Below are 21,640 nucleotides of genomic sequence, written 5' to 3'. Positions count from 1 at the left end.
GGGGGGGTACGGGCTCGCGTAACCCCCACTCGGGAGCCTGTTCGCAGGCTAAAAATTAAGCAAACTGGGATGTTGAAAACTTCATGACGTCAGTTGAACGAGTAATGACTTACACCAAACTGGAATCTGAGCCTGGATAAAAAGTGGAACGACTTTTCCCGGAACACTGGCCACGAGATGGAAATATCACATTCCAAGATGAATCGTTGACGTACTATCCAGGGGGACCTCAAGTACAAAGGAATATCAATCTTCACATTGTCGTCGGGGAAGAGATAGGAGTTGCAGGCCGCACGGGTGCTGGGAAGTTTTGTGGCAACTCTTATGCGCATGCCAGACGCTGATAGACATTCGAATAAAAAAAATCGATCTCCAAGAAGCTTGACAATGTATCTCTGTTCTTGGCCAAACTCCTGTTTTCAGTGGGTTGCTGAGAAAAAATCTCAATCTTGTGGCGCAGTTGCAAGACGCAGATTTGTGGCGAGGTTTAGAAGATGTGCAACTTAAGCGTTAGTAGAAAATCTGGAGGGATATCTGAATCGTGAGTTGTTGGAACATGGTGCAAATGTCAGCGTAGGAGAACGGCAGCTAATTTGTTTGGCTCGTGTCCTATTGCAACAGAACAAGATCATCATCTTGGATGAGCTCACTGCACACGTGGATCCCGATACAGAACAGACAATCTGGAGAATAGTGCGAGAGAAAATGAAGGACTCCACAGTCATCACTATAGCTCATCGCCTCAAAATCATTAGAGACTGTGATAGGATTTTGGTTATGAAGGATGGAGATGCATGATGCACTAGTGAATAAGGAAGGAAGCCCCTTAACGAGTTGCAAATATGAAAACATAAAGTGTACACACCAAAAGCAATCGGTGCGGACTGGGGTAAGTCAAGGCTGTCTGCTATCTTCCTTGCTGTTTCTGGTCGCCCTGGATTGGTTGAGAAGGACAGCCTTTGACAGAAAGAGAGGAATTCGGTGGACTTTTTCGACAACTTTAGAAGACCTTGACTTTGCAATTGCCGATGATATGGCCCTACTTTCGCACAGAATACAGGATATAAAGGATAAGACACGGGCTTTGAAGGTACAAGGTGCGAAGGTAGGCCTGAAGATCAATGCCACCAAGAAAAAGCTGATGCGTATTGGTACCAAACGTGGTGATAGTGTGTCGGTCGCAGGGGATAAGATTGAGGAAGTGGATGAGTTCACACACCTCGGAAGCATTGTAAGAAAAAAAAGGAGGCACTGATGAGGACATTCAGGCACGAATTGGAAAGGCAAGACAGGCATTTGCGATGCTGAGACCATTACTGCGATCCGCGGCACTAACAACCAAGACCAAGCTGAGAGTCTTTGGGTCAAATGTGAAGGTGGTGCTCTTGTATGGCTCTGAAACTTGGAGGCTGACCAAGGGTTTAATTTGGGACAGAAGTTGCAAGTGTTCATCAATAAGAGTCTGAGGAACATTCGAAGAGTCTTGCGGATTTGGTGGCCTAGAAGAATCAGTAAAAAGGATCTTTGGAGACAAACAGGGCAACGACCGATATAGGAAGAGAAAAGACTGAACTTGGAGTTGGATCGGCCACATGCCGAGGAGACCAGATGGACATGTAATCAAGAGGGCACTAGAGTGGAACCCACAGTGGAAATGATAGAGAGGGAGACCGGAACCCGACACACCTGGAGACGCATGAGAATGGCAGAGTTGGAGGGGGAACACCTTACGTGGAATGAGGCAAAGGGCTCTACAAAAATAGAGTTATATATGTGGCGCTCACTAGTTAAGGACTTATGTTCCACTAAGGAACGAAGAGATTAAGTAAGTAAGTCAGTAAGTAAGTTACCGGAAAGAAAATCAACGTCATCCCACACCACCAAAATATGTTCTTTGCACGGGCAGCGAAGCAGGGGGGGGGGGGGAGGTCTGGGGGAGCTTAGTCCCCACGTTTTAGTGACGAAAATATCGCGCACGCAGTTTAAAATTGGTTTATCAAGATATTCCGTCTCGTGATAGACTACGAGCAGTCCCAATTTTTTCGCAGAGTCCGTTGAGCTTGAAGCGAAAAATTTTTTCGAGGAGTACGTCGAGCTTGAACCGAAAAAAAAAATGAACGTGCGGGGGGAGGAGGCGGCTTCAAGCTCGACGTACTCTTCGAAAAAATTTTCGCTTCAAGCTCAACGGACTCTGCAAAAAAATAGGGACTGCTCGTGGTCTAGTCTCGTGATCTTTTCACAAACATCTTCAAAACTTTCTTGGAAGTCTTCGGAAAACTCCCTTTATCTTCGGAAAAGTTCGAGAAATGATCGGAAACGTTCGTATGACCTTCGAACAACAATCGGAGGATCTTCGAAAATCCTCGGTCTAGAAAGTGCTCAGAATACAAAATGTCGCTAGCTAAAAGGGAAAAAAGTTGCTCCAATTATGAAAACCTGCCGAGTATTTTTGGGCCAGTCTTAGCTCCCATGTTCCAAAACGCTCCGCCGCCTCTGATTTGCTGTTAATCTGGGGAAAGATGTCACGGGGTATACCTCTTACAATATTACCATGTTGGACTTACCTAGTTTTCTTTGAAAAAATCTAAACAATCTAATGGAGTAGTTTTCATTGCACGTATCTCGATAATTTTTTCTAAAAAATAGCGGTTTATTCCGCTATCGCTTTATCTGTGGTCACTCAATCTCATATTATGGCAATTTAGTGAATCTTGTCTTTCAAGGAGGACTTCGAGTACTAGTACTTGTGATTTAAAAGTGTTTGCGTGGAACGAGGGGGCAGAAATTCCCTGAGAATTATATGTTTACGATTCCTGTTTGCGTGTCCCGGCTCGTAAAATTCTGAATTGGACTGGATTTTGGTAGCCCAAAGCAACTAACTTTTACAAACAAACAGCTGATTAGTTCGTTTTGTGCCCGACACACGTAGGTTTGTGTTTTCGTGGCTTGGAATTAAGGCAATATGTGGCAAAACAGCAGAATATTTCTCAAGTAGAATGTCTGAACGTTTTACCACCACTGCATTGTTAATATCGAACGATCTCAATATCAATGCTTAAAATGTAAAAGAAACTGGTCAAATGGCAAAGTCTAATCACGAACGGACATCTTTCGCTATAAATAGAGCATCAAGAGTCCAACAGTTGAAAATTGAACTGTCAATTAACAAATAAAAACAACTTTCTCCCCAGAATAGAGTTTCGATAATGGTTGACGAAATACCGTAACTTGAAATACCAGCCGAAAAAATTCTATAAAAGATCAGGCCCATGCACATTAAAAAAGTGTGTAAGTGTAGATTTGGCGTTGCTATGCCAATTTTGGAGACTTTGAAGACAGAAATCAACAAACAATATCAAACTGCAAAGAAGTGGTAGTGAAGACATGGAGAGAAGAAATCATCTAAACAGCAAACTATGTACTCCAGTAAATGAACAGCGTAGAAACTCAGCAGCGTTTAGCACAGAAACTCTCAGATGTTCGTTTTGCTTAGAGGGAATTTCAGTATAGCGTTGTGAGAGTAAAGCTACTTTACATGTTACCATGTTCACAAATGACTGAATCTCCCTGCATATTGAAATGACTGGTTGTGTATGCTTTTAATATTTTGGTAATGCTGAGAATGTCGTCATCAGATGAACCTACAAAAAGGTGTTTTCAGTTGGAATAACGAATAACGCCTTTTGCGATGATGCAAATGCCAAAATAATGGTTCAAAATCTTGTCAACAGAAAGAAATCCCACCCCAACCCACACCCCGAGAGGATGTTCTTTGCTATTCATCTGGGGAGAGGTGAGGAGTAGTTGTATCTCACTTTACTATCGAGTGGTGTTAATTAGCCATGTTCAAAACGAGCAGGGGACTGGGTACGAATATTCAATATCGATTGCACTGAAAAACTGGGCCCGTCATCTGAAAGAGCATCCAAAAATTAGTAACTCAACCAAATTCGAGAGTTATTGGTTTAAACGCATAGGTATGGTTCACTTTTAGAAATTGCTAAAATAAGAGAGCTTAGATGACGGGCCCAGTTTTTCAGTGCAATCGATATTAAATATTCGTACCCAGTCCCCTGCTCGTTTTGAACATGGCTAATTGGACATAACTCAGTTTAATAAATATCAACTAATTAATTATTTTTGCGAAGTGGGTGGGAATGGGGAGCACTTGACTGTGTGAACTAGATAAAACGTGGTGTATATCTACGCTGCTTTCATATGAAGATCAAAAAGGTATATAGTTGTTTCAGAAAACCCTATGCTGTTGTTGTGGTACTAATCGTTTTAGGACAAAGTACTTTCCGCATGCGCAAAAAATCAGTTTTCGTTATGTGCTGAAACTCACGAACGTCGCGTTTTTTTCCTGCGATAGAACTCCTGTAGACTCAGTGGCGCTAAGTAAAAGCCGCAAATTAATTAAATTACACCAAGATAAGGACTCTTGATATGGCAGCACTGTTTCCATAGTAGATATGAACTTATATCTCTTTAATTTAAAAAAACTTTTTTCTTTTATCAATCGGTATCTGCAACTACGATTGACGTAAAAGTGTTAACAGAAAAAACGAAAGTAAAATGTCTTCAGCGTTTGAAATGAAAATAAAACTATCGCGTTATAAACGAACAAAAGTAGCTCGGGCCAAACGAAGATGAGAGTTAAAGAGAGTTCAAATTAAACTCTCACTCACGTTTGGCCTGAAACTCTTATGCACTCTTACCGGCTCTCATGCACTCTCATCAACTTTGAACGTGCTCAGATTTTTCATAAGGGTGGATGAGAGTAAGATGGACTCTCGTTCTCGTTTGGCCCGAGTTGATGATAGTCGATGAGAGTTGTCAAAAAATCTCATGAGAGTCAACTCTCATCAACTCTCGTCCTCGTTTGATCTGGGCTGGCTTCGAAACTAGTGGGCAGAAATTCCATGATAATTATATGTTTACGATGGATTTGAGTGTCCTGGCTCGCAAAGTTAGGAAGTGGACTGCATTTTGTAGCCCAAAGCATCTTAACTCAACAAACAAATTGAAAACTGCAGTATCAATAGTTTTGTTTTTTGTTTTCGTGGCTTGGAATCCAGGCAGTTTGTAGCAAAAAACAGCAGATTACTTTTTGAGTGGAATGTCTCTTGTCACGGAGCGGTTAACTGGCTTACATTGAAAAAGTGATTTATATCTCCCATAAACTAAATCGCCTTTTCTATTTAAAAATCGTTATCTGTGTTATAATTCATAATATCACTGAAAGCAAAGCAACTACCATCGACGACGCCGTGTTTGCAGAAAACATGAAAGTATCATGTTACAGCGTTTGCAATAAAAATAAAGGTATCATGTTACAAAAGTATCGTGCCACGGTTGAGAAGAAAAGTTAAGTATCACGTTTGGTTTCTTAACGTCTTTCTTGAAAGAAAATAAAACAAATAAACATAGAACATCATAATATAAAATGATCGGCCCCATTGCATTCTGCACTTATTATCCTTCTAGTCTCTGTCTTTTATATTTATTTCATTTTTTACAACGGTCTATTCCGCATCGCGTGTTTACGTGAAATATGTCTACGTCCCGGTTCACAAGATTGGGAACTGGACTAAATTAGGAACCCAGTATCTTCGGAGTATATAAACTGCAAAGCATCTAAACACAACATAAAACTGTAAACTGTTCTATACAAACAGCTCAATAGTTCGTTTTGACCACGACTCGCGTTGATTTGTGCTTTTGTGGCTACGAATCCAGGCAGTTTGCGCCAAAAAAAAAAACCGCAGAATTTTTTTCGAATGGAATGTCTAGGCTGAACGTTTTGCCATGTGCACCGTGCGGTTAAATATCGAAGGGTCTCAATATCATTTCTAAAAGCGTATTAAAAGATCCTGTCGAATGGCCCAGTTTAACCACGAATGAGCAATTAATCGACAAACGAGCAATTAATTGATAAGTAGATGTATTCTTTTACTGTCAGGAATAGAGTTTCTAAGGTATACACTTCGATATTGGATCGACGAAATGCCATAATTTGAAACACTAACTAAAATAACGCATTTTGAAAGATCAGACCCTCGCATGTTAAAAAAGTGTTTACGTGCAAATTTGGGTTTTTTATGCCAATGTTGGAGGCTGAAATCAACAAATAATATCAAACTGCAAAGAATCAAGTACTCAAGACACGTAGAAAAGAAATGAGTTGTCTATGTTCACAAGTAAACGAGCAATGTATTAACTCAGCAATTAACTCAGATTATTAGACATTCATTTTGCTTAGCGGGAATTTCAATGTAACGTTATAACAGCTACTAACACCGTACTATTAACTAAATTCTTGCTTGTAAATGACTGAAGACAATTAAGATAGCGATATTCAGTAGCTTGTTCTTCGTTCCATTTTTGCGTGTATTTTATTAGTTACGCCAGCCTTTACGAAGTACATCACGCAAAAATAGAACGAGGCTAGTATCCCACTGTCTGGATGTGGGACACTTTCTCCATCAGTTTGAAGAACTTGTCTTTTTTTAAGTGCTCTAGCTAGCTTCTGATAATGACTGTCACAACGAGAAAGGCATACTAAGATGTTTTTTAGAAAGGACATCGCATATGTACAAGTGACTTTCCCGCTTTCCACCACTGACCAAATAAACTCTAGCCCTTGAATAAAGATCATACAACTGCATGAAGTGGATTTAAATTTTTTTGTAAGTTTAATAACGTATTTGTCGATTTTCGCTCATATTCATCAATTGAAAGCCAGGAATTTTCCTGTTAACGAACTTTCTCGATTGCCTATATCTATCATGTAGTTCTTGGCTTTGAAAAAGATATTGCTAACCGGTTTTGAAAATACTCAAGTAGATTTGATAATTGATCTGGCGCCATCGAAAAATAAGTTGATGTTTTTCATTTTCCAAACGGTATAAAAAGAGGTGATCAATCTCGGTTTCAGTAGAGGTGCATTTTCCGAACACGGTGCAAGAATGGCTGGCTTTGTACGATGGATTGCTGTCCTTCTGGCAGTTGTCGCTGTTTTCGAAGAAAACGCAGCTAATCCTATAGAATTAATAGCGAATCAAGAAGATGCCATTGAGAATTCAGAAGACCCTGCTTTTGGAGTGGACAACAGAGGTAGGAAAGATAGTGCAAAACATCTCGAAATCAGATTTTCGTTAGCTCAGGGCCGTAACTAGCAAGAGGCAAGACGAGGCACTTGCCTCGTCTAGATTTTAGCCCAAAATAAAAATAAAAAATGTTTTGTTGAGAAAATAAACCCCAGTTGAACAAAGATTGATTTTTCTCAAGAAATACCGTATGAAAAATGTTGAAGAAAGAATTTCAGAGCTTCTAGATTTCAAAATATTCTGGAGGGCATGGCCCCAGAACTCCCGATCTTGCCTCGTCTATGGCAAAGGTCTGGTTATGGCCCTGCAGCTGCAACTTTACTTCGTTCGGCCGCTGTCGCTCTGTTTTATTCTCGTTCAGTAACCATTTAGTTTTCATTTCTATAATTAATCAAAAAAACACCCTTAACCCGTAATGTGTTTACTGATTTTTAAACAAGCCAAGAACTTGAAGAGCTAAGTGGCAGTGATAGACTTTTTCCTTCAGCGTCTGAATTTTAACTTTCTCTCCAACTTGACCAGAATCTTTTTAGTTACAAATGAGTGCATTTAAGCATTTAAGGATAATTTCATTAACATAAATAATACATGCATTATTCATCCTCCTCAGATTTTCTCCACCTTAAACCTTAATTGTACTCTTCTTCTTTCGCATAGAACTGGATGAGAATGCCATCCCTGAACACGACCCCCAGATTGGCTACCGTTGCGGGGGACTGAACTACAACCAAAGGACCCACATGTGTTGCTTTGGTAGAGTCCTCCCAAGAGGTTCCTCCTGCCAACCCATATGCGGTTCAGTGAGCTTCAACCCTTATACCCACAAGTGTTGCTTTGGTAAAATCCTCCGGCCCAAGTGGTCCCCTTGTCGTCCCGGATGCGGTTTTGTCAACTACAACCCTCTGAACTACACGTGTTGCTATGGCAGAGTCATTTCGAGATATTCCGTCTGCCAGCGCCTGCGACCTTGGTGCGGTTCAGTGAACTACAACCCACTGAACTACTCGTGTTGCTATGGAAGACTCATCCCAAGCGGTTCCAACTGCCAACCCATGTGTGGCTCAGTGAGCTTCAACCCACTGACCCACAAGTGTTGCTTTGGTACAGTTATCCGGCCCAAGTTCACCCCCTGCAGACCCTGGCGTGGTTAGTGAGCTACAGCCTACTGACCCACAAGTGCTGCTTTGGTCGTGTTATTCGCAAGTTTGCAATTTGTAAACCAATAGTTATCAGTTAATGAGCTCCAAAGATGCCGTAGTTTTAGGAAATGCAGGAAACAGTATATCCCAACAGAGGTTCTCAATACTAATTTACGAATCGCTGAGGCGAATGAGTGTTACAAACCTTAGATCTTTGGTTCTGGTTTTTTGACATTCAAATGTAAAACCACTCTAATTCCTAGATACACATTAAGTGTTGTAGCCTTCCATCAGGTTTAATAACAAATGACACTTTCCCGATAAATATTGCTGTTATTTTTGCATGATAGAACACTGCCAAGCAAGCTTATTTGTGATATGTTACTCATGTCAAAAAGTAATTAATGTAATTAAAAGTAGCAATAGCCCAAAACTACCTTAGTCTTTATGTTTACTTATTTATTCATGAAGGGTTCTGCAGTTCAACACAAAGTGTACATAACACATGCCATATGGCTGAGTCGTACTCATAGGCGGCGGAGCTAGGGGGGCCAGGGGGCTGTAGTGCCCCCAAAACGAAAATTTGCGGGGCTCTGCCCCCCACGTTTTGGTGCAGAAAATATCGCGAGCGCGACATAAAATTGGTTTGGCAAGATATTCCGTTTCGTGAGTGAGTTCAAACATCTTAGATACTTCCTTGGAAGTCTTCGGGAAACTTTGTTCATCTTCGGGAAAGTTTGAAAAATGATCGGAAACGTTCGTAAGTACCTCTGGTACTTTTGCTGAAAAGCCATTTGCCCATATTAAAACCAATTTGAAAAGATTCCTCCAAAGAAAAAAATTCGTGGAAACCTGTTGGGGGGGGGGGGGGGGGCTACTTGAGAAGTTTGGTTGAGGGCCTGAGTTTGGGTGAGGGTTTACTGGGGTCTAAAACAACCCTATCCTGCCTCAGACCAGGACAGACTCAAAATTTGCTACACCCTGAGACTAAACTAGATCGGAAGTGAAGGGGATATTTTCATTTTAAGATTTTCTTTACATGATACTGCAGCATCCGCTCAGTTCATTCTCCCATGATTTGTAAACGGCCTGATTTAGATACACAGAAAGATATAAAATTGAAGTAAGTTTTTTCCATTTAGCGACCCCATCTCAGACTAAAAGGCCAAAATTGGAAACCCATCAGAGATCATCACAGACCTGGAAGGTCAAAAATGGGACCCAATCCATGGGAAGCTGCACGTGCCATGCTGACTGAGTTCATATTTGTTGTTGAACGTCTGAAAATCGCGGCGGAGTTTAAGGGCAACTTTTCATATAATAATAAAATATATAAATAAAATGATAAATGGGAATTTGCAGTGGCACTTCCACGGGGTGGTTCTTCGCCCACTGTTCCTGATTGAATTGGAATTTAGCAGTATTGATTTTTGCGGAGGGAGGAAAACAAGGGAAGCGGGGATGATCATAGGGTCGATCAATTAATTCCATTAAAAGTTTGACGGTCATTCAATGCCCTTGCTGCGAAAAATGTTTAGTTTAAAAGCCAGCCGGTTTTGAATTTGGTTGAATTCATCCAATGGAAAGTTTGACGGAAAGCTTCTTCGGGTACGAATATATTACAATCAACAAAACATCGACCGTGTGTTTATTTTTCGATCGGCCAATGCGACGGCTTTTGTTTTGTACGTTTTGTGTAGAGCTGATAGCACGAGATGTTTCCAAAAAGTTTCTATCGAAGTAAGGCAAGCTGTTAAAGTTTTACAACCGTAAACTACGAATTGCGTGATATAAAAAGCTTTCTAAAAATCAGAAGGAAGAGGCTTAACAAAGCACTTGACTGTGTTCCCCTTGACAGATGATTCCCGGACAAGCCAAGCCACGTGAAGTGTCATTTTCGATTGTCAGGGAAAAGCACGAGGAACAGCAGTGTGCATTGAAACAGCTAAATAGTTCGTTTAGTACTCACAAAATTTGTTTTGTGTCTTCGTGGCTACGAACCCAGGTGGTTTGCGGCAAACAAAAAAACATCAGAATAATTCAAAAGTGGAATGTGTGAGAACGTTTACTCAACGTTTTGCCATTTTTCAATTAAATATCAAAGAATCCCAATATCAAAAGTGTTTCAAAAAGTGTTTCAGAGATAAATTTTAGAGAAAAATGTTAATTTTGGAGACTAAAAACGCCAAACAATATCAAACTGCAAAGATGCAACGTTATCGAGAAATGAAGAGAAGAAGTCATCTAAACAGCAAACTATGAACAGTAAATAAATAGTGTAATACCCAGCAATGAGCTCTCAGACGTTCTTTTAGCTCATAGGGAATTAAGTTTGATTCATAGCTGTTGTTCTTTTTTAACGTTGTAACAGCTACTAAAGCTACTGTACATGTTAACTAAATTCTTGGTCACAAATGACTGAGTCCCCCTGTATTTTGTGTATGGTTTTTAGTATGTTTGGTCATGTTGGAGAATTTGTCATCATATAAACTTACAAAAGCTACAAGAATAACGACAAATTCGCTTAAATGGTACATTTTTTTTATGAAGCATATCGGACAATTACCGTAAAATTTTGATATTAAGCGGCTTTGTTCTTGTTTCTATTTTTACGTGTTTACGGACAAGGATCACATCACTCTTCTCAAAGTACATCATGCACGCAAGAAAAGAACGAGACCAATATCCCACTGTCGCGATGTGTAACGCTTTCTCAATTGGCTTTTACTTCAGTATCAATTACTAGCACTTGGTTTTGAAAGGGATATTGCTATCTGCTTTGAAAATACTCAAGTAGAGATGGTAATCAATCCCCATGCATGGCGCCATCGAAGAAACAAAGTTGCTATTTTTAATTTTCCTAACGGTATATAAAGGCGTGATCTCAGTTAAGAGGTGCATATTCCGAACACGGTGCAAGAATGGCTGGCTTTGTACGATGGTTTGCTGTCCTTCTTGCAGTTTTCGCTGTTTTAAATGCAGAAGACGTCGAAGGCACTGCAGCTAGTCCTGTAGAATTAGCAACAGATCAAAAAGACGCCATCGAGAATTCAGAAAACCTTGCTTATCAAGAGGACAGCAGAGGTAGGAGAAATTTTTACACATATTAATTAAATCCGTTTTCCGTTTGCCCAAACTTAAATTCCGTTCTATTTCATTCTTTTTCAATAACTCTTTCAGTTAGTTTCCAGTTTAAATTTAACCAAAAAATCACCCTTTACACGATCCAGCCAAGAAATCAAACAACTAAGTGTGCGGTGAGAAAATTACTCAAACAGCGTCTGAATTTTCTCTTTTCTTTTCAACGCCCAAAAAACTCTCAGTCACTTAAAAATCAAACAGCAAGTGAGCTCAGCACAGGATAAACTTTCATTTATAAATCGATACTTCGACTCTAAACATTAATTTTAATCATTTTTAGGAAAACGATATTTTCTAAGTTTGTTAGACATGTTTCGGCAGAACTTCTGTCATCTTCAGTTTAATGATTTACAAAGCACAGAAAGTTGAATAATAAGTAAACAAAAATGCTAATTACGACAAATAGTATAACAACAGAACGTGAAAATGTGCGAATTAATAAAAGGATAATTTTAGATTTACATGGTGTAATTGCTGATTGAGGCAAGGTTGTTCTTTTTTAATATGGACAACCTCCTTTATCTTGAGTTGAAAGCTGGTAGAGGTTTGATCTAAAATATGAAAGCAATCTATTGAACACAAGGAGCGACAACGTTCAGAATTCTGGAGATGTTTGAAAATGTGAGAGGCCTTATCACTAGCTAAGTGCTCACGTATGGAAAAATGTCAGGTGGTTTCGCCGACATAACAGGCATTACAGCCCGCACATGCACACATATAAACTACACGCGACCGAAGCCCGCCGGGGAATAGGGTCTTTCACCCTAAAAAAGTTTTAATCAGTTGTTCAATTTTCCTATATTTTTCACCAGCAAAAGATAGCGAACAAGAGGAAGAAGAAGATAGTCCCGAAGATGAACCCATTGAAGAGGAAACCAGCAAAGATGATGAGAAAAGCAACTCAGGTAGGGACCCCCAAAGGTGTTGTTAAAAGAAAAGATTGCAAATTAAACAACAATACAGTTTTTCAATCTTAAACTTCTCATATTTTTTCGTGCAGACGATAGCGAACAAGACGAAACTGACGATGATTACACCGCTGAGGAGGAAACCAGCGATGCTGAAGAAGAAAACAACTCAGGTAGAAACATGTTGCCCAAAGCTATTTATTTATAGCATGGATTGCATCTCTCCACATATAGAGGTGCATCTTTACCATTTTATACCAGAGAATGCCTACATTGACTCAAAACTATATACAAAAAAAATATATTTCCTTTTGAAATATACCGATAAAAAAACACAATAAAATTCGATGTGTTAACTTTCATATGAATGGCCACACTGGCCACACAACTCCGTATTTGGACAAAAATTTTGATACTTCATTGGAAATTACTGTTCTGTTACAGTCTGAAGCATTCTCCGAATAACACTTGTCATTATAAAAAAAATGTATGTGAACAATGAATTTACTGCCTTTGCAAATCACTGGAAGTGACTTCGTTAAGCCTTAAAGAGCCCTAAAAACGTAAAGGAGAATTGTGTATAAAATAATCAAGAACATTCCAACGCTTAAAACTATGTTTCAATTCGAACATTTTCGCACATGTGGACAACTTCATGGTGCTGAGATCACTAACGACATAAAACAGAAGTTACACCCACGCCCACCCAAACACAATTGCTTGTCAACAATTTAAAACAGCATCCATTACCTTCCAAGGCCAATGTTATAGTATTACAGGATTTATATCGCGTATTCGCTGTGTGACTCAAAATAATTCCATCAACATAAACAACACATGCATTTTTAAACCTCCTCGGACTTACTCCATATGACTTTTTGTACTCTTCTTCTTCTTCTTTCGCATAGAATATTACCAAGGACTGGATAAGAATGCCATCCCTGAACACGATCCCCAGGTGAGCTTCCGTTGCGGGGGACGGCTCTACAATCCACGGACTCACAAGTGCTGCTATGGAAGAGTCATTTCCAAATATTCCATCTGCCGACCAACTGCAAGATGTGGCTTAGCCAGCTACAACCCACTGACCCACAGGTGCTGCTATGGAAGAGTCATTCCCAAGTATTCCATTTGCCGATCGCTACCAACTGCAAGATGTGGCTTAGCCAGCTACAACCCACTGACCCACAGGTGCTGCTATGGAAGAGTCATTCCCAAGTATTCCATTTGCCGATCGCTACCAACTGCAAGATGTGGGTTAGCCAGCTACAACCCACTGACCCACAGGTGCTGTTATGGAAGAGTCATTCCCAAATATTCCATTTGCCGTTCGCGACCGACTGCAAGATGTGGCTTAGCCAGCTACAACCCACTGACCCACAGGTGCTGTTATGGAAGAGTCATTCCCAAATATTCCATTTGCCGTTCGCGACCAACTGCAAGATGTGGCTTAGCCAGCTACAACCCACTGACCCACCGGTGCTGCTATGGAAGAGTCATTCCCAAATATTCCATTTGCCGTTCGCGACCAACTGCAAGATGTGGCTTAGCCAGCTACAACCCACTGACCCACAGGTGCTGTTATGGAAGAGTCATTCCCAAGTATTCCATTTGCCGATCGCGACCAACTGCAAGATGTGGCTTAGCCAGCTACAACCCACTGACCCACAGGTGCTGTTATGGAAGAGTCATTCCCAAGTATTCCATTTGCCGTTCGCGACCAACTGCAAGATGTGGCTTAGCCAGCTACAACCCACTGACCCACAGGTGCTGTTATGGAAGAGTCATTCCAGTATTCCATTTGCCGTTCGCGACCAACTGCAGATGTGGCTTAGCCAGCTACAACCCACTGACCCACAAGTGCTGCTATGGAAGAGTCATTCCTAAATATTCCATTTGCCGATCGCGACCGACTGCAAGATGTGGCTTAGCCAGCTACAACCCACTGACTCACAAGTGTTGCTATGGTAAGGTCATTCCCAAATATTCCATTTGCCGACCGACTGCAAGATGCGGCCTAGCCAGCTACAACCCACTGACCCACAAGTGCTGCTATGGTAGAGTCATCTGGCCCAAGGTTTCCCCCTGTCCATCCGGGCGCGGTTAGTGAGCTGCGACCCCAAGTGCTGCTTTGGTCATGTTATTCGCAAGTTTTCTCTTTGTAGACAGTTAGTTATCGTTTAGTAAGCTCAAAAGATGCTGAGTTTTAGATATTAAGGTACCTCAGAAGTACGAATGGAAAACAACTCAGGTAGTGAAGTTGAATGGCTGTCGCAGCCTCTAAGAAAATTAAATGCTAAATGCAGGAAACGATGCTGTCAAAATAAAACAATGCAAAAGTAATACAACGAACTAAACACTGTTAGATTAGTCTTTCTCTTAGCGGTTTTCAATTTAGTTTATCTATTATTCGAAATTGCCTTGTTGTTACGTTATTTAGCTTTCTGTTTTTTTGTCCTTTTAATTAAAAGTCGAAAACCCTGAACTAAAGTCTTCATGGTTACTAATTTGATTTTGTGTTCTGATTTTGTCTTTGGTTCCGTTTTATTGTCACTCAAATGAAAACCGCTCTAATTCCTAGATAATGTTTTTGTATTCAGCTGTAGTAGCGTTCAATCAAGTTTAAATAAATAAGGAATGACACTTTCCCGATAAATACTGCTGATATTTTTAGCATGAGTTAATTTTTGCAATCTGCGGACTCGGAAAAATAAGGGTAATAGTTAAAATGATATGGTAGAATACCGTCTCGTCAAAGGGCGAAAGAGCAATTTGTTGATCTGTTTTATTAAGAAAGTTTATGATGTAATTAAAAGTGGCAATAAACCTAAACTTAAAGCTGATTTCCAGTCCGTACTGCGAGACTCGGGGTTTGTTTTCGTTTTTGTTTTGAATTCGTTGAAACGTTACACTTCGGTGACAGCATACATAAAGTTTTTTAGTCCGCCATTACAGTTCGTTTCGTTCAAGAATTTCCGATGAGCTGAAACGTCGATTTGAAATAGCGTCAAGGTTCTTCTACTCGTTATTATTTGTTCTGCAAGGATATCTGGCGTTAATAATGAAGAAAAAGGTAAGTTTGTCGCGGAATTTTTAGTTTTGCTTGTAAACATTCCTTCGTGGTGGGCTCAAATAAACATTAATTGTAGCCGAGATTGCGCAGTACGGACTGGAATTCATCTTTAAGTCTATGTTTTCTACTTTGTTCTTGTGTAAGGTATAAATGAAGGATTTCCAGTTCCAACACAATGTGTACATAATATATGTCACGTGGTTGAGTAGTACCATTGCCGGTAACTGAGCCACATAGCAGGAGGGCATTTTGCGTGCGCAGCGTCGTGGGCTGTGCGCACGACAGGGCTCTTCGGTTTACTTTTTTCACATTTGGCCTACCTCGGTTTTTGTTTTGCTGTCGTCGTCCTTGCTTTCTTCTCACACTCTTGTGTCGCCCTCCGCTTGTCTTGTGCGTGGACTGGCGCCGTGTCGGCCTCCTTCCCTGTTTCTGGATCGGGCCAGTCAGCACTCGGTTCCGTGAGCGGTGGTCGTCATCTCACCATTAGTCCCGCTCGGTGCGTCTGGTTGGCCTGCACTCCTTCACCTCCCCACCTCGGGGCCGCGAATTTTCCCCAATTCACTATCTTTCGGCCCTTCTTCCCACATTCCATTTCACTCCCACAGCAGATTTCCCACACAAAACACTTTTTCTTGCGAATTGACGTCAAAATACGAGTACAAAACAAATTGAATCTCCGCGCCATTCCCATCGCGGTCTTGTACAGCGGCACCATGCGTCCGCAAATCCCTCCTGCTGAGCCACATACACAAACTAATTTAATTTTTAAAAAGTCCCCCAAAGAAAAAATTTTGAAAACAAAGTAAAAACGAATTATTAACTCCGCGCCGCCATCTTGGTTCGTAGGTCTTCCTCTTGCTTATAAATTTCCTCCAACTCTTAGGTGCTTTTGAAATTATTTCAAAATGTTTCCAGTTCAGACTTCATTTCTAACGATTAAGTGGCATTTTTTCCACACAGTCAATAATCAAAACATCACCACGTTGATTTCTTCCTTCGGGTATTTTTAATGTCAGTGTGTCCGACGACAAACTATCATAGTCACTTTTAAAGAGAAAAATAAAATTTCCAGGGTGCATATAGTCTAGCATATCTTCATACTTCGTATACTCATATGACGAAATTTCAGTTATAACGCTACCCCCTCCCCACCCCGGTAATACGGCTCTCTGGTTGTAAGCAAAAAAACGGTAAACTGATCTTCAAGGCAAAGAGAAGAAATGAGATATAGATATTTTCCCGACATTTCGGTTTGTAAAACAAAAGAAAAATGAATACAAACACAAAAGGGCTGTCTTGAAATTTGAAATATAACATAACCAAGAGTCCATTATTTAGGAAAAAGCTAAAGTCACCAAGGGATCGGTCATTATTTATCGCCTGGGGAGGGGATTTGGAGTTTTAGAGCACCGTTACAATTAACTGATTTCGCCTTACAGTATTATAGCATTTTAATTATCACCTTCCCTTGCGGTGGCAACTTTCATGATACCCTTTCTAGGAAACCACACCCCAAAGCCCTCGGCCAGTGATTAACTGAAATGTTTTGAGGAAACTTAATAATACTGCATTCTTATCTCGCGTATAACAAACATTTCTACTGATTCTTAAAATACTAAATATAAACTTTAGAGAAATATGCAGCTCAAGTGAATGTTAAACATACCAGACAGACTAAGTTTGAAGTCCAAGTTATTTCAGGTACAAAGGATTGCTTTATTAGTAGTTATTATATAGCACATTCTCGTCCTGTAACGCCGCGATCCTTTTGGTAAGCAAAAAGAGTAGCGAACTCTAGTCGGTTCTAACTTGAAAGTCCGCGATTCACAGACTTCCACTCGAATATGATTGGCTGTCAATTGAAATGAGTACCCCGCACATACCCAAAGAATGGAACTTGCATAGTTTGCTTTACTTGGTGCCAACCAGAAGGATCGCAGTTTCTGGGTACGACAGTACATATAATGACGAGTCTCGTTGTTAGCTATTACACACACGCGTTGCTATGGTTATAGACCTCTGGGACGGTCTGTTTTTGTTTTGTTTTTTTGTTTTTTCTGGGACGGTCTGTTACATAGTTTAGAATCATCCTCAGTCATGACAAATAAATTAAATGAGACACTGTGAATCCTGGTCACTGAAAAAAATTCAGTGGCTCAGGTGGGACTCGAACCCACGACCTTCGGGTTGCATGACCACTGCTCTACCATCTGAGCTACAGAGCCACAGATTGGAACAGCGCGTGAGTGAATCTCATATGAACTTACATGTGAACAGGAGTTTCCTGCAAAGGCTGTGGGTTCGAGTCTCACCTGAGCCACTGAATTTTTTTCAGTGGCCAGGATTCACAGTGTCTCATTTCATTTATTTGTCATGACTAAGGATGATTCTAAACTAGAATCGAAACACTGTTCATCCGCATTTATTTTTTCTTCACATGTAATACATGTTTCACATGTTCGTTGCAGGAAACTCCTGTTCACATGTAAATTCATATGGGATTCACTCGCGCGCTGTTCCCATCTGTGGCTCTGTAGCTCAGATGGTAGAGCAGTGGTCATGCAACCCGAAGGTCGTGGGTTCGAGTCCCACCTGAGCCACTGAATTTTTTTCAGTGGCCAGGATTCACAGTGTCTCATTTCATTTATTGGTCTGTTACATGTTGCACTGCATTTCACCCGAACGGAAAGTTCTCTACGTTGGAGGAAAGGTAATCATAACAGTTGGGAACAAGACTCGTTTATTAGAACATAAAGGAAAAGTAGTTCAACTAGGACTATAACTATAACTGGAATAACTATTAACAGACTCATGGGCTAATAACCAGAGAGGCATACTAAAGAGGTGGTGGGAGGGGAGGGTGCTTACCGGAATTACATGGTATGTGTATGCGAAGTGACTACATGCACACTGTAAGCGAAAGTTAAGACCGGTGTGATTTTGTACTGATTTGAAAAGTGTTATGTGGCGCCAGTTGCTGTTAAAATGTTAGAAAATGGCATGATTTGGAAAAGTCCAACCCTTTAACTCTTTCAGTGCTAAAGTCGACTTCTGTCGACATAAGTCCAAATTTTGGCTTATGCGCATGCTCCAAAGTACATTTTTGTACATTTTTTAATGGAATCTTCATCAAAATCTTGCTGCATTGTGGAAAAGTGCTTTTTAAGCAAAGTTAAGGGAAATTCAGGATCGTAGCATCAAAAATTCAGTTTAACGGTAGAAAAAACCCTGTTTTTGGAGAAATTTAGCACTGAAAGGGTTAAAAAGGGTTGGAGAAAAGTTAGATTAAGGCAGAAATCCACAAAGAAATACTTCTGATACAACTAACAGCCATTTGAATCTTGCGATGCCACAATCATCACGACGTCATACCAAGAAAGGGAAATAATTCGTTTTAATTTTTTTAATCATGTTCCTGTGCAGAGGCATTTCTACTGGTTTGTGCATGTGACTTTTCGACAATGGTACGACTCAGACACATGACATGTCGGAAATGGAAAATCCTTCATATCTAACACAAGAACAAATTAGCAAACATTAGAAATCAAGTTTATTGCCACTTTTAAATTCGTAAAATACTTTTTAGCATGAACAACGTTATATCACATATCCTGATGTTTAATGTTCAGACCGAAGCGTTATAATGTTCTGTTAAAACAGATCATTTTTTGACACAATGGCATTCTTCCTGTTCACACTATAACACTATTTTCCGGGTCTTTTATGGTAAGTTTGTTATGCAGACACTCAAACAAAAATGTCCAGTTTCTTTTAAGGAACATGACTGCAGAGAGTCACGGTAGTTATGTTCAGCATAATTGCAATTGAAACATGTCATTCAATATTAAATTTAGTTGAACACTACAACACACAATGTGTAATATAAGTTGAGGCGAATTCAAAAACTATATTTAGGAATTTAAAAAGTTTTACCTAACAGATTAAGTCTGTTGCAATACATCAGCATAGTTTAATTATAATGGCAGCATCGTTTCCTGCATTTCGCATTATATTTGAAGCCACGGCAGTAATACCAGGAATTCAAAAACTTGGGTGTCTTTCGGTCAATGGGTGGTTGCTCGCTAACCCTTAATTATTGGCTTGCAAATAGCATACTTCAGAATAACACTGCGATCATAGCAGCACTTGTGGGTCAGTGGGTTGTAGCTGACTACACCACATTTGGGCCGGCAAATGGTAGATCTGGGGATGACTTTACCATAGCAACACTTTTGTGTCAGTGGGTTGTAGCTGGCTAACCCACACCTGGGTATAGGACATGGAAGCTTTCTGGGGATGACCCTGCCAAAACAACACTTGTAGTTCAGTGGGTTGTAACTGACTAAACCACATCTGGGTAGGCAGCGGGAGAGTTTGGAGATGACTTTGCCATAGCAGCACTTGTGGGTGAGTGGGTTGTAACTGACTAAACCACATCTGGGTAGCTGGCAGCGGGAGAGTTTGGAGATGACTCTACCATAGCAGCACTGGTGGGTCAGTGGGTTGTAACTGACTAAACCACATCTGGGTAGGCAGCGGGAGAGTTTGGAGATGACTTTGCCATAGCAGCACTTGTGGGTGAGTGGGTTGTAACTGACTAAACCACATCTGGGTAGCTGGCAGCGGGAGAGTTTGGAGATGACTCTACCATAGCAGCACCTGTGGGTCAGTGGGTTGTAGCTGACTAAACCACATCTGGGTAGGCAGCGGGAGAGTTTGGAGATGACTTTGCCATAGCAGCACTTGTGGGTGAGTGGGTTGTAACTGACTAAACCACATCTGGGTAGCTGGCAGCGGGAGAGTTTGGAGATGACTCTACCATAGCAGCACCTGTGGGTCAGTGGGTTGTAGCTGACTAATCCACATCTTGGAAGACAGCGGGAGAGTTTGGAGATGACTCTACCATGGCAGCACTGGTGGGTCAGTGGGTTGTAACTGACTAAACCACATCTGGGTAGCTGGCAGCGGAAGAGTTTGGAGATGACTCTACCATAGCAGCACCTGTGGGTCAGTGGGTTGTAGCTGATCAAACCACATCTTGGCAGGCAGCGGGAGAGTTTGGAGATGACTTTGCCATAGCAGCACTTGTGGGTGAGTGGGTTGTAGCTGACTGAACCACATCTGGGTAGCTGGCAGCGGGAGAGTTTGGAGATGACTTTGCCATAGCAGCACTTGTGGGTCAGTGGATTGTAACTGACTAAACCACATCTGGGTAGCTGGCAGCGGGAGAGTTTGGAGATGACTTTGCCATAGCAGCACTTGTGGGTGAGTGGGTTGTAACTGACTGAACCACATCTGGGTAGCTGGCAGCGGGAGAGTTTGGAGATGACTCTGCCATAGCAGCACTTGTGGGTGAGTGGGTTGTAGCTGACTAAACCACATCTGGGTAGCTGGCAGCGGGAGAGTTTGAAGATGACTCTACCATAGCAGCACCTGTGGGTCAGTGGGTTGTAGCTGACTAATCCACATCTTGGAAGACAGCGGGAGAGTTTGGAGATGACTCTACCATAGCAGCACTGGTGGGTGAGTGGGTTGTAACTGACTAAACCACATCTGGGTAGCTGGCAGCGGGAGAGTTTGGAGATGACTCTACCATAGCAGCACCTGTGGGTCAGTGGGTTGTAGCTGATTAAACCACATTTAGGCAGGCAGCGGGACAGTTTCGGGATCACTTTTCTATAACAACACTGGTGGGTCAGTGGATTGTAGCTGATTACACCGCATCTAGCAATTGGCGGGCAGCGGGAAAGTTTCGGGATCACTTTTCTATAACAGCACTTGTGGGTCAGTGGGTTGTAGCTGATCAAACCACATCTTGGCAGACAGCTGGAGAGTTTGGAGATGACTTTGCCATAGCAGCACTTGTGGGTCAGTGGGTTGTAGCTGATTACACCGCATCTTGCAATTGGCGGGCAGCGGGAAAGTTTCGGGATCACTTTTCTATAACAGCACTTGTGAGTCAGTGGGTTGTAACTGACTAAACCACATCTTGGCAGACAGCTGGAGAGTTTGGAGATGACTTTGCCATAGCAGCACTTGTGGGTCAGTGGTTTGTAGCTGAATATTCCGCAGCGGGAAACGCCCTTAGGATCCTCTTCGGGTATATCACCAGTTTCATCAAAAGCATTCTCGTCCATTTCTTGGTTAGATTCTACTAAAAAAAGAAAAAAGTATAAATATAATTTAATTATGATATGCAGTCAGTTTGTTAATGGTATTATTCTTTAAAAAAAGCGACAAAAAAAACGCGATGAAATAAATTCTCAGATA

The 21,640-nt window shown here is 41.1% G+C and overlaps 4 protein-coding genes across 8 annotated transcripts in view; 3 read left to right on the top strand and 1 right to left on the bottom strand.

Moving 5' to 3' along the window:
* The window catches only part of LOC144645103 (uncharacterized), a 54,385-nt gene that overhangs the window by 29,094 nt on the left and 3,651 nt on the right, over positions 1-21,640 (bottom strand). For 4 of the 5 annotated variants that reach the window (XM_078504575.1, XM_078504576.1, XM_078504578.1 and 1 more), the window contains exon 8: positions 18,931-21,524. In XM_078504575.1, the coding sequence (XP_078360701.1) occupies positions 19,453-21,524 (2,072 nt within the window). In that variant the 3' untranslated portion in view covers positions 18,931-19,452. The remainder of the gene's footprint in view (positions 1-18,930; positions 21,525-21,640) is intronic. The other variant, XM_078504577.1, reaches the window with a different exon arrangement.
* LOC144645988 (uncharacterized) lies at positions 785-1,255 on the top strand. Its single transcript, XM_078505504.1, has one exon. It carries the CDS (start codon positions 785-787, stop codon positions 1,253-1,255), a length of 471 nt encoding a protein of 156 aa, XP_078361630.1.
* LOC144645207 (uncharacterized) lies at positions 6,954-8,609 on the top strand. The gene is made up of 2 exons (XM_078504701.1): positions 6,954-7,116; positions 7,767-8,609. Exons 1-2 carry the CDS (start codon positions 6,969-6,971, stop codon positions 8,258-8,260), a joined length of 642 nt encoding a protein of 213 aa, XP_078360827.1. The 5' UTR covers positions 6,954-6,968; the 3' UTR covers positions 8,261-8,609.
* LOC144645136 (uncharacterized) lies at positions 11,094-15,600 on the top strand. Its single transcript, XM_078504616.1, has 5 exons — positions 11,094-11,332; positions 12,202-12,294; positions 12,390-12,470; positions 13,206-14,080; positions 14,270-15,600. The coding sequence occupies exons 1-5, from the start codon at positions 11,170-11,172 to the stop codon at positions 14,402-14,404; spliced, it is 1,347 nt and encodes a 448-aa protein (XP_078360742.1). The 5' UTR covers positions 11,094-11,169; the 3' UTR covers positions 14,405-15,600.

Source organism: Oculina patagonica, chromosome 3 (genome assembly GCF_052425735.1).
Source record: "Oculina patagonica isolate OP01 chromosome 3, crgOcupat, whole genome shotgun sequence".
NCBI classification, from domain to species: domain Eukaryota; kingdom Metazoa; phylum Cnidaria; class Anthozoa; order Scleractinia; family Oculinidae; genus Oculina; species Oculina patagonica.
The sequence above is the reverse complement of the archived record's forward strand: the minus strand, read 5'-3'. Positions and strand labels throughout refer to the sequence as shown.